Source organism: Plodia interpunctella, chromosome 6 (assembly GCF_027563975.2).
Source record: "Plodia interpunctella isolate USDA-ARS_2022_Savannah chromosome 6, ilPloInte3.2, whole genome shotgun sequence".
Lineage (NCBI taxonomy): Eukaryota > Metazoa > Arthropoda > Insecta > Lepidoptera > Pyralidae > Plodia > Plodia interpunctella.
This window is the reverse complement of record NC_071299.1, coordinates 4,888,628-4,901,021: the sequence shown is the minus strand read 5'-3', so window position 1 is coordinate 4,901,021 and position 12,394 is coordinate 4,888,628. Positions and strand designations below refer to the sequence as shown.

The 12,394-nt window shown below is 34.3% G+C and overlaps 2 protein-coding genes across 3 annotated transcripts in view; one reads left to right on the top strand and one right to left on the bottom strand.

Annotated features, from left to right (window-relative positions):
- The window catches only part of LOC128670645 (uncharacterized), an 86,334-nt gene that overhangs the window by 47,483 nt on the left and 26,457 nt on the right, over positions 1-12,394 (top strand). For both annotated transcript variants that reach the window (XM_053746469.1, XM_053746468.1), the window contains exon 2: positions 1,211-1,812. In XM_053746469.1, coding sequence (XP_053602444.1) covers positions 1,523-1,812 — 290 coding nt within the window. In that variant the 5' untranslated portion in view covers positions 1,211-1,522. The remainder of the gene's footprint in view (positions 1-1,210; positions 1,813-12,394) is intronic.
- Positions 5,095-11,861, bottom strand: LOC128670647 (uncharacterized). Its single transcript, XM_053746472.1, has 4 exons — positions 11,597-11,861; positions 10,024-10,199; positions 7,092-7,258; positions 5,095-5,478 (listed from the first exon to the last, which is right to left on the bottom strand). Exons 1-4 carry the CDS (start codon positions 11,760-11,762, stop codon positions 5,268-5,270), a joined length of 720 nt encoding a protein of 239 aa, XP_053602447.1. The 5' UTR covers positions 11,763-11,861; the 3' UTR covers positions 5,095-5,267.

The following is a 12,394-nucleotide window of genomic DNA, read 5'->3' as shown; positions in this document are numbered from 1 at the left end:
TACCGGTTCCTTCCAACGCAATAAAACGTCGGAGATCATGTCCGCTTTCTTACTTATTCTTATTCATTTTAATAAAAAATCGATAAACGTATGTTTTGAAATGACTTATATAAAAATTGAATAAAAAAATAAAAAAAAGTATCTAAAGAATGTCACACAACACAAAAAAACTTGTACATGAACAATTAATTGATTTTTAAAATATAAATTAATCATATTCAGCTGACGTCAAGCGACAGCACTTGGGTGAAAAACTGAAACTTAATTATGTTGAGCGTAGTTTATGTAGAAAAAAATAAAAAAGAGATATTGGGAATTTGGGCCAACACGCAACCGTTTGGCTCACAATCTAGGTTACGTAATCTGCTTTTACGACGTAGAGCAAAATATCAGGGAATTCCGGTGCTATTAGGGGCACTTGTCAACTGTGGCTGTCTACGCTTAATTCCATTTAATGTAAGCGTCCCTACTACGCACGCCTAATTACTGTGAGTGGTGGAACATCCTAAACATACCTCGTTCGCACGAGCGAATAATAGCTCTCGACGTTAGCGCGTTTTTATTTATTTAAAAGTCAATCGACTTATATACTTATTACTACTATATTTACATATATGTAACTTGACTTTTTACTTTGTAAATAATACTTTTTAACGCGCGGTGAAAAAGCGTTCGTGCCAACTAGGTCTCCACTCATCCAGACATTTTGTATGTAGTAAGTATTTTGTAATACCTGTCACAAATATAAATGTTAATTCATTGTGGAAGTAAGTTTTTATTTAGTTACGTCAATAGTTTGTCCAGGCATATTAAACCAAGCTAACACAGCTTAAAAGTAAACTTGAGTCATACATTATAATGTTTTCACAGTCATGGTATCAAATTCCTTAGACGGTAATTTGGAGGTATCGCGCCACGCGTTCATCCTTAATAATTAATGAAGCGCATTAACTAAACTCGCATTTTCGTGAAAATAAATATGTTACCTCGTGGTGTGCACGACAAGTGCGATTAAAACTTGACTCAAAATTTCGCCTGTTTTAGGGTGTGGACGATTTCACATAAAAATATAAATAAGTATATTGATGTTAGTTAGCTCTAGAAAACTTTGTAACTGTAGGTATAAATTAACCAAACATTTTATGTTATTTTAATATTACCAGTAGATAAACTAGATAAAAAACTTAAAGCCATGTTTTTCTTGTTGCAGATTTATCCAGTCCGAAGAAACCTAAAGTTAAATAGTCACAACATTAGCAACCGAGTTAAAATCATAACTATATTTCAACCGTCCATAAATAAATGTTGTAGTGTCCATAACCGTGGTAGATATTATTTGTGAATTTATATATAAACAGTGCTGATGTTCTGGTGACAATTAAGTTAATGTTTACAAGAGTAGTTATTCCGTACAAGGTGGGGCGTTGAGCGTGGATGGTGTTGGTGGTGCGCTGGCGATGTCGGCGCGGTGCGGGGGGAGGGCGGGGCGCGGGCGACGGTGAGGACGGTGTGGGGGGGCGTGATGCGCGGGCGAGCGTGGTTGCTATGCGTGGCGTGGTGCGCGTGCGTGGCGTGGTGGACCGCCGTGGTGAGGGCCACGGCCGCGGGGCAGGAGCTGCGTGTGCTGCAAGCAGACGCCCGTGCGGTTTTCTACGTGGGCATCGCAGCGCCGTCATCAGCCGCCGCCGTTGTGCACGCCTTCAACCGCTCGCTGGCGGAAATCTCGCATACGTATCTTGCTGGCGACAACCCGCTCTATCTGCGCAATATCACGCTTCAACCTCTTTACATCGAGCTGCCCGAAGATGAAAGGTTTGTAATTTCAATAATATTACACACTTATTTAATATTTATTACTAAATGGGCATTTGAAATATTTCTTTCAAGCTATTATTCAACACACAATTAGTCGATTTTTATGGAATACATGATGATGACTGCCATTTCTGTGTCGTGTCATGCGTCTCGCGCCGCACCCAAGAGATAAGTCCACGTATTCCTTTTGGACCGACCTGAGTCACATAACATTGAAGTCTCATTTCATGCGTAACAAAAGTCACGTCACGTAGGTATCCTCTGTCGCAGATTTCACCCTACACTTGTCCGGAAATATCACATATAATAATATTTGATTCTTTACATTGTAGGTATGTATCTTGATAAGAATATGAACAGTTTATTCTGAGACTATTTTGCCTCTGTCTCACTCCAAATAAACACATATAACAAAAATAAAAATAGGTAACCGAATTTACAATAAAATTAACTGAACTCAATCCTTCTTTGAGTGTGTAATTATATCAAATCAAATGATACATAAAAAAACTTATTCGAATGAAGCATCAAAGTGTCGATGGCGTTAAAGAATACGACTCCATAAAATGGAACACTAATCAAACTTGATGAAAGTAAGAAATATGTCGATCCTTTCTAGCAACAATACAGTTTTCGATTCCTAACAAGACCAATACATGTCGCTCAGAGTGAAACACTACGAACTGAGATGAAGTTGGTTTCAATCAGTAAAATAGAAACTGTACAGAGGTGATAGCTTACAAATTTGCAATTCTCAGAAATATCCATGGACATTCTGTTCCTTCATTTTTTATAATAGATTCATTTTATAAATATTAAGTAGGCAAACAAGCATGAGGCCCACTGGATTAATCGAGAAATTAGGCCTGTGCAACGGAAACTGTACGTTGGCTCAGTGTGGACGTACCAGGTATACCTAATCGAGAGATTAGAATAGATTAAGATAGAGATTTATAAGTCGAAAATTTTAAGAATCTTTTTAGAAAACAAGTCTTGGTTGCTAACCGTCTTTCAAACTATGTTGAAGTGGACTTCAACAAGTGGAGTGGAACTATGACTAACTAGTATGATGTCATAATATGAATGTTTATATGTTACTTATATACTAATTACTCGGTTCTTAAATTGGGGCAATAGATCGATAACCCCATCCTCTTACTATTTTACTCTTACTTTCAGATATTTCAACGTCCTGCATGTGTACGACCATTAAATATTTTTTTTATTTATGAGATAGATTTCTATAAATTTTTAATTTGGGAATCGTCTTCAAAATCGTAGTTCAAAATTGAGGAATTTTAGATAATATTTCCCATGTTGCTTTAATATTAATTTATAACAAGAATGAAAACATAGAATGTTGTTATTAACTACACATTATACAGGCAGTACATTAAGCTAATTTTTTTAAAGCGTTTATTATTAAGTGACATAGGCAACTGTGCAGTGTGAAAATAATTGATCTGTCGTGATTGATGGAAATAATATATACCGACAAACACCTCTGTCGAATTGTTCAGACAAAATAATAGCAGTGGTACTGAACGTACCACTTCTGATTGTTTTAGAACTTCTAGACTAACCTTCGCAATGAACAATTGCTATGGATTCATCATTCATTTCAGTCAACGAAATTATAGAATAAATTATAGATTATTTGACAGAATTAGCACGCGATACTAGTATGTTGGAGAGGACAGTAGAAAAGAAAATGAATTGCACTGTAAACTTAATTTACTGATCCACACAGATCATAAAAAGGCTATAAAATCTAACATTTATGTAAAAAAAACCTAGTCTATTGTACCTAAAGAGATCCGATAAAATGGTCTAGAATAAAATCAATGTAGAAATCTTATTCGGATCCTTTGAACATATTACGCTATTATTTTTATTGCTACTGTAAAGTACAATAATTCTCTCAATCTCACATATTGGAGGAGACACTACGGAAGAAAAGGGAGTTAAAAATATTTTCCGAGGACGTTATTATTGTTATGTCTGTCTTAATATTGTTGCTCTCATCACGAGGTGCCACACATAGTGTGTAAATTTCTGTGTGTTGTGTATAGTTAAAATACTAGCGCCCCGTCCCGGCTTCGCTCGGGTAACACAGGAACCACACTATCTATTGGTTAAAACCGCATGAAAATTCGTGCAGTAGTTTTTGAGATTATCGCGAACAGACAGACACAAACGTGGCAGAGGACTTTCTTTTATAATATGTATCTATTATAATATCCTTAATATTGCCAGTTAATTCTGTTGAGACGAATTTAAATATTCATAAATATTTAATGGTCGGACTTTTATTGACCTTATTGTTTATTAGACTTTTATGAAGCTGTTATGTGCTACCAAAATTTTGAAAACACATATTCTGTGAAAACTGTTACTTTTAAGTATATAAAATATAAGAACTTGGTCGTTACATTTGAAATTACATTTTTTTGATTGGAAGCAATCAGGAAAATCTAATAAGTGGCCCATTGTAAAATTTTCTCTTTTTGTGTTTGTATTTTCCGTCCTTATTCCTTTTTGAATATAATACTTTATTAATCTATTTCAGTAGCTGTCTTCGTTTGTATAACGCCATGATTCAATTGTATTATAATCTGAAACATATTTATCACAAAATACAATTTATCATCCTACGTAATCTGGAACTGACAAGCATGTCTGGGGGTGGTTGCTTTCTGACAATTAGCCAAAAGCGTCTCTTTGGCTCCAAAGCTGAAATACGGTCACATATGTTAATGCTATCTACTTAGCTCCCTGCAGTATCATATATTATTCATACAGCTCTGTATGGCGTAACTTTACTGTAACTTACTTGCACTGTTTTATATACTATCTTGCTTGTGGAACGAGTACTTACATTTAATCGGTTTAGCCTAAACGTGGAAACTTTAATGAAAAACATTAGTAATTATTACGTACCTACTAGCTTTGGCCCGCAGCTCCGTCTGCGTTCACCCACTAAAGGATAGAATTTCCAAAAATCCAATCTCAGCGGACTCTCGGTACTATCAACTTCCCAGCCAAATTTCATCTTAACTGACCTAGCAGTTTTTTCGAGATTTCTTAATGAGTGAATATATTTAACTGTTATAGATATATAAAGATGAATCTGGGCTCAGTGTTACATTTCATTAGTGTGTTAATTTAAAAAAAGACAAAAACGAAATGAAAATTTTAGAAATAAAATACTGTTTACTGTCGAAAGAACGGGATTTCGTATTTATTATATTCGGGCAAGATTTAAAATACCTTTAAATATAAGTTTTTGAAAGCATTTTATTACTTCATTGCTTTGGTAATATAAATTTTGTATGACAAAATAACAGAATATATCCTATAAATCCATTTCGAACTCGAAATAAATTAGGGTAGATTTATAAGTTCAATACAAACGTCTTTGGATATTGTGTAATGGCGGACAAGTTTTATATTTATTGCTCTTGTTTATCTGCAACTTTGACGCCGAATATTTTCAGGTATTCGGTATTGGTATCAAAATTCACGCCGCACTGTTTGCCGAACTTTTTGTATGTGACTTGGTAGAGGCAGTCCATGGCAGCCTTCTCTGCTGCACGTTGAGATGAAGCGCTGGTGAAGATGCCGCCAATAGCTGGAAAATCCAGCTCCTTTGCGAGTTTCATTCTGTAATTTTAATAGTTTAACGGTGGGTTGACCGTTATCTTTGACATTAACTTTAACGTACACATAAATACGCAATGCACACCATTTTGACTAAAGGTCAGTGGCGCGCCGCTCCTAAGGATGAGTTGCACCGCCATTTTTGTCAAGGACGACAGTGTCATTTTGTCAAATTTGACTCATTAAATCGTTACATAGTAAATAGTAGAATTTAACGTAATAAATACTATAATAAATACAATAACATGTCATGTAATGAATTCAGAAATGAAATTCCTGTTGGCCATTCCCAGAACAAACAAACGGAATCCCCACAGCACACACAATTTAAACATCTTAAGCTCGAGCTTGACCGATGCAAATACGACCTCGTAGGTATTTGTAGTGAAATTGGCTTTGTACCGTTATGGTAATACAATATTCGTCGTGTAAGCATTATAAAAATCTGTGCTACTGTATTTTATTTGCAAATTGCAAACATATTTCCAAACTACACTAATCCTAAATAAAACAACAACTAGATAAATTTCAATGAGGTCAAAATGCCCGTGAGGTATCATGCCAAGAACGATGGCTGCATTCCCGCGTTGGATAGCGAGGCCAAACCTTTGAGCGAAAATGCAGGCAGCCCTCTTGTCCCATCACATGATCTTGAAGAGACGCATATTATTATAATACGTCAAACGTCTGATGCAACCTTTGATGTATTCAGTTATATATAACTACATATATTTTGCAATAGCAATATTTTGATATACATGTGGTTTTCTAGTACATGTTGAAATTTGCCCAGTAGATTTCTACAGAGTCATACGTTTCCAAGCTTACTTAATAATATTAGTATAGAATAGTATAGTTTGGGTTTGGGCATATGGTTGAAGTAACTACAGGACAGCTAATAAAAGAAGCATTTTCAAAAGCAGGCACGTTAGGCAGGTGGTCTGTCATGGAATTAAAACCAAATTTTCATTTCAACTTTTTTGCATCACAGCTGCAAACGAAACTAGATAAACGCGAAGATGACAAAAACGAATTTTTTGTTTTAAATTAAGCGGACCAAACCTTAGCGGATAACTTTTTCTACTTAAATCTCTAATTTATATAACAAAGCAAACATAAATGCCAATTTCGGAATTAGATCAAGCATTTCGCAGTAATTAACTAAAAACGTACAGAAGCTCCCCGGGGAATTTAAATTAGTTTCTTCGCAGCGACTTTACGTACACTCGTAGGAAATCATTTGAACATCCTGTTGGAACTTCATTTAGGAACACGAACAACTGTCATAATTTAATAATATTTTATTGTCCATATTTACGTAACAATTTTACTAATTGAAAACCATTGGACAGAAATTTTAAAATTGTGCATGTTTATTTGTCTAAGATATATATTTTTATTCCCCTTTTAACATACCCCGTGCATTTAAAGCTTTTAACATATCATAAACTTTGGCACTTAAATTTTCAATGGGAATGAATTTTGAAATTTCTTCAAAATTATTTGTAAGCTATAAATTCAAAAAAGTATGTAAATATGCAAGGCTGAGACAGGTCGTTAGTTTAGAAAGGAAAGTTTCAAATAAATAAGGAAAGTGGTTACATAAATTACATTACCTTGCCTTAAGCAGTTCTACCGCTATCCCTAGCCCCCTGTACTCCGGCGTGACAGAGAGACCAGCTCCCATAAGGTATTTCTCCACGCCATATGTGTCATAGATCACTGTCACTTTCATGGCCTCCACAAACATCCGCAGTGACATCAAACCAGCCTTTGTTTTTGGCTGAAACAGTACATTCGTCACATAAGAAACTTTTTAAAACCCCAACTACAGAAGAATAGTTATAAGTTTCACGTGTCTCTGTATCTATATCTCTGCCCGTTGCATCGGAGCAGTCAAACGGGTGAACCGATTTTGTTCTAGTTATTGTATTAGAATTACTTAGCTATGTTTGGAAAATGTGTATTCAGCCGTTTGAAAACCCTCAGCTTTTTTCTAGTCGATGGATGCCAGCAACTTCAGAGTCGGGTTTCTTAAATTTTTAATTAATTTCTATCAATAGTATGTCTAAATAGCTTCTTCATTTAATTGTATGATATTATATTATACAACGAAAGCATTAAAACTGATTTTGTTCGTGTATTTAAGCATTTTAATTATCCGTTTCATTCTGAGAAACAATTTTTAACCTTATAATTAAAGTAGCCCTATATAATTTTACAAAAGAACCGAAAGTGATTTCTTAAAACTATGTGCTTTAAAAGCATTAAATAATTTAAATATTTTAAACATTTCCTTCAGAACTTTAATATTAGAGCGTGAAATTTGTTTGGCTGCAAAATAAGTTGGTTAGAAAGCATTTTCAACTTGCAATGTTGCGCTGCCTTTAAACTCGGCACAAACTTTCTAAAGAAGTTGCATAATGCACAATCGCATTGTCCTATTCCTGTTGGTTCGCATTGTAAGAAAAACAACATTATTTTGGCTTTCCATTAATATCTATTATAGAAATGTTTTATATGGTTTAATGCAAAGTAAATAATAGTTTTGGTTTAAAATACTTTTTTAAATTTGTTGTGGTATTTTTCTAAATAGGAGTAATTTTAAGACAACAACATTAAATGAGAAAAATATTGTAAATAATATGTGGCCGGCTGGCACTTAGGTCTTTATTGCCGTTGTTGGAATACTAAACAACGGCAATAATGGCGTAAGTGCCGGGAGCCATAAGGTACCTTTTGATTTTAACGGCCACTATCTGTCTCTTCAAACTATCTTTTGACTATGTACTTTATTGTGTACTTACATTGGTATGTTACTGATAAAAAAATTTACATAAATTTATATTTTAAATATGGTAAGCCCTTCTGGCATAATAAAATAAGGGACCAAGACTGTTTGACTGAATTTCTTTCGGTATTTGCAGTGGTCGTTCCGAAATGCTAGTAGGTTGTAACTTGTTTGGTTAATTTAGAATATGACGTAATTATTAATTTAGAATGTGACGTCTAATTTCTGAATAAATGATTTTGATTTTGACTTCATCTCTGCATGTTCACGGTTGGGTTCTGAAGATGCGAAGACCGGGGCCAGCCAGAAAAAAAATTTGAAGATTCGGCTGTGATTTTACAACCGACCGCCTGCCTGATGTCAACCTTCTTTCAATTATGCTATTATTGTCTATATAAGCTGCCTAGGCTGTATATTCCTTAGTCGCCTCGTATGACATCCACAGGAGGATATGGAAATGGTTCTATTCTAAGGCGGAACCACACGCCACTATTTGTGTGTGACTGATATGTAAATTGTTGACATTTTTGAACCAAAATGGAATTTGCAAGAAAAGCTATTTAATTTTACTTGCTCAAAATTAGCTTTATTTTTGGATTTATTTGGATTAGGCACAAAGATATGCTAGAAAAAAATAATGGAGGGTGAAGGGTCGACCTCGAATGGATAAAGACGGGGGAATAAATGAGAATAGATTCTGGGCCAGGGAATAATAGCGGAGCAACGAAATGGAACCTAAAATAAAAAACATTGTACGTAGACGTACTTGAAACAAAACATATTCGTAAAGGAGATTTTTACATTTCAACGTGTATTTTTCATGTTATTTCAATTGAGTTTTCTGGAATTAACAAATGTAAAATACAGAGCAGCAGTTTTATCTAAGAGACATTTGCATTTTTTGATCTGCGTGTACACTATACCTTATCGTTGCTTACCATCTAGCTAGATTTAGGTCAAACGCACTATTTTAAAAGCTTCTTTAATAATAAACACGCACGTAAATTTTTAATTTTATAGTGGGATTCCCTCTAATAAATTAAAATTTTGCGCATTCATTCACTGTTTTTGGTTTTTTACTCTGAATTGATCCGTATTATTGTCGAACTACATTTTTATTTATCATCTATCTTTCAACTATATTTTGCATTAGTTCAGTTCATTAATTAAACAATTCATAGAAAAAAAATGCGAATTATTTATAACTTTCATACCTTAATTGTATACTTTTTGTTAAATCTACGTAGATCGAAAACATGTAATGAATTCTAATATCTAATACAAGACTTGACAGCTAAATAGTAAATATATAGATATACTTTGCCGCCACGCTTAGTAAAGTGACAAACATCGTTAGGCAAGAACTTTAATTGTACTCTGAACTGTCTAACAAGCAATTCAATAGTTTCCAAACAGTTACATACTGTCCAAAGCGCAATTTTGCTGAGAAATTACAAAATTGTAACAATAATTAATTTGGGTTACTATAGCTACCTACAACGAGAGATAAAAGCGTATATTTCAGCGTAGTGTAGTAAATATCATATTGCGCATTTTGATTATTAGTGTAGTTGGATAACGAATTAATGATTAAATCTATTTGTAACAATATGTCAAAAAGTGGTCTGAAGCAAAATACGTTATTCCAGTGTAATCGAAACTCTGTAGTGTTCGTCTACCGTATAGTGCAAATAATACAATTAGTGAGGGAGTGCTGCTTACAAAGTACGAGTACAGGTTAGACAATCATTCTCAACCGGGTTGTGCTCAACGAAGCGTCCATTTTCCTGGGGCAAGCACATATTGACGCCGACGAGTGTGCGCCCTGAGCCGTCGCCCTCAGCCAGGAAGCACGCCAAACTCATTTTCTGCCTAATGATCGATGTCAGGAGCACTCTGTACTCTTGTATTGCCTCTAGGCTCTTCGCTGTACCTGTCAATGAGATTAATTGACTACAGTGCATTAGCAACTTTGATAGAATAAATTCATCTCGTCCTAAACCAATTTGAATAAAAATTATGCCGTTAAAAATTCTTCATCCTCCGTCTTAGTCTTGATCCGTTTATTTGCGCACTCCGCCGAGTTTGTGAGTCTAATTTCTTGGAACGATTCTTCCGTTCCCTTTTTTATTTCAGTAAAGAATGATTTTTCCAATATCACCCATAATGAATAGGATTTCGTAGGTTTTCATGTTTTTTGTAAGTACTTCTATAAAATTGTATTGAATTTTTTTTATTAGGTATACAAATAAGTTAACAATTTAATATGACATTTTCTTTTAGATGTCCTCTTTATTTGGGTACAATGAAGTTATAATTTCGGATCCCGGGGAGAAAAGGGTGAAAAACCATAATATATTTCAGGTACCCACCGCCGCCACCGTCCCTATTCATAAATAAAAAAACACCAACAACGATGCTTTGTAAAATGTGTGACCTAATACGAAATACGGAATCTTAGCAATCCCATTTAATGTCATATTAAATAAAGTAACAAAATACAATTGTCAGGTGTCTTTTATTTATTTTACCATTAATGTCGAACCAAAAAATACAAATATATTTTTTACAGTTCGCCAAACGGGTTTACGCCCGAATGTTGTTTGATGGGCATAAATCATCTCTAACGTCGATATAACTTACCTGTATTTTGAAGTAGAACCTACATGAAATATTACATATATGTTGGTATAATATATGCATGGTTCTGCTATATGGATATATCGTGCTTCTCGGCAATTGGGCGGCTCGTACCCAGAATACGGCTAATGACTTGAACATTTTGTTGCGTAAGAAGGCTTTTGCCAACGTAAGTTGGGATTTAGCTAATTGCAAAAAATTCTCACGCGCAGATTAGGCTTTCCTTGATTAATGTTTGTTAAGTACATACTTCGATATACGTATATTTCATTAACAATGTATAGAAAATATTCATTTACGTTGGTTTTCTAATTAATTCCGTTATCGCTTGAAGAAAATTTCGTGATGTTTAAATAAGCTACGTTATTAGCTGCGTAATTACACTTTGAAGATAATTTGATACAATTTTGGATACTGTTACAATTATATCATCATTATTTATTTTTATTTCGAAATTTATAGGGGCCGTGGGTGTTCATAGGGTGGATCTTAAGTTAAACATATATAATTAGAAATATGTTTAAAAAAACCTCTAGTTAGAATACTTTATATACATATTTGTGTATATGTGAAAAGTAATCTGTAGATTGATTCAGGTTTTGGAAGCTTCAATAAATTTCGGTTTACAAAATATTGGGTATACAAAAAAGTATATATATGTATAAAAAAAAAATAACAAGAAATCCGTACCTGCAGCAATCCACCACACGTCTTCTCGAATGTAATTTCCAAGCATAAACTCCACGGCAGTACTCCACATAGAATCCGGAATATCGGATATTTCAAACCGAAGGGTCGCATCATCGACTATCCTCTCGAATCGACTCCACACTTTCGGGTATTCTCGGCTAGACATCTGTAAGTAGAAGATTTTAGAACGAGAGCTTTAAATTTCAAACGACTTGTGAGACGTTGAGCGAGCGAATGGGGGCTGGAATCCGTTATTGCGGTTCGTCGGCTGACGATTCTATGTACATTTTGTATTTGTTATTGAAGCATTATACAGTACGTTATTTTAGTCAGTGCTATACTTTTAGTTAAAAATAATTATTTCAATACGTATTTTAAAATTATCTATTGGGAGTTTACTTTTACTTCATTGTTGTTTCAATTTATCATCAACCTATTGTGTAGATTTTCTTGAGAAGCCATTGATGATGTATTAAAACATTATTAATTCTTATTATTCATCCTTTATCTCATTTCTCTTGGACACACTATATTATTATATACTATATTGTTATAACGTGTCTGTGGACCCTCAGTCGAAAATATCTACATATGCTAATTCTATTTTCAATAATAGATTCATTGGAACATGCTATGTCATCGACTATGCAAATAGGTCAAAGTAGCTCATTGTGAAGCGTGTAAATGATACATACAGATCGGATTTCGGTGGTAATTACGTCAAGGAACAACTGTTTGTTAATCGTCAACGAGTACTGGCCTCAAATAACTTTGTATTACTTTAAAGAACAATTTGTT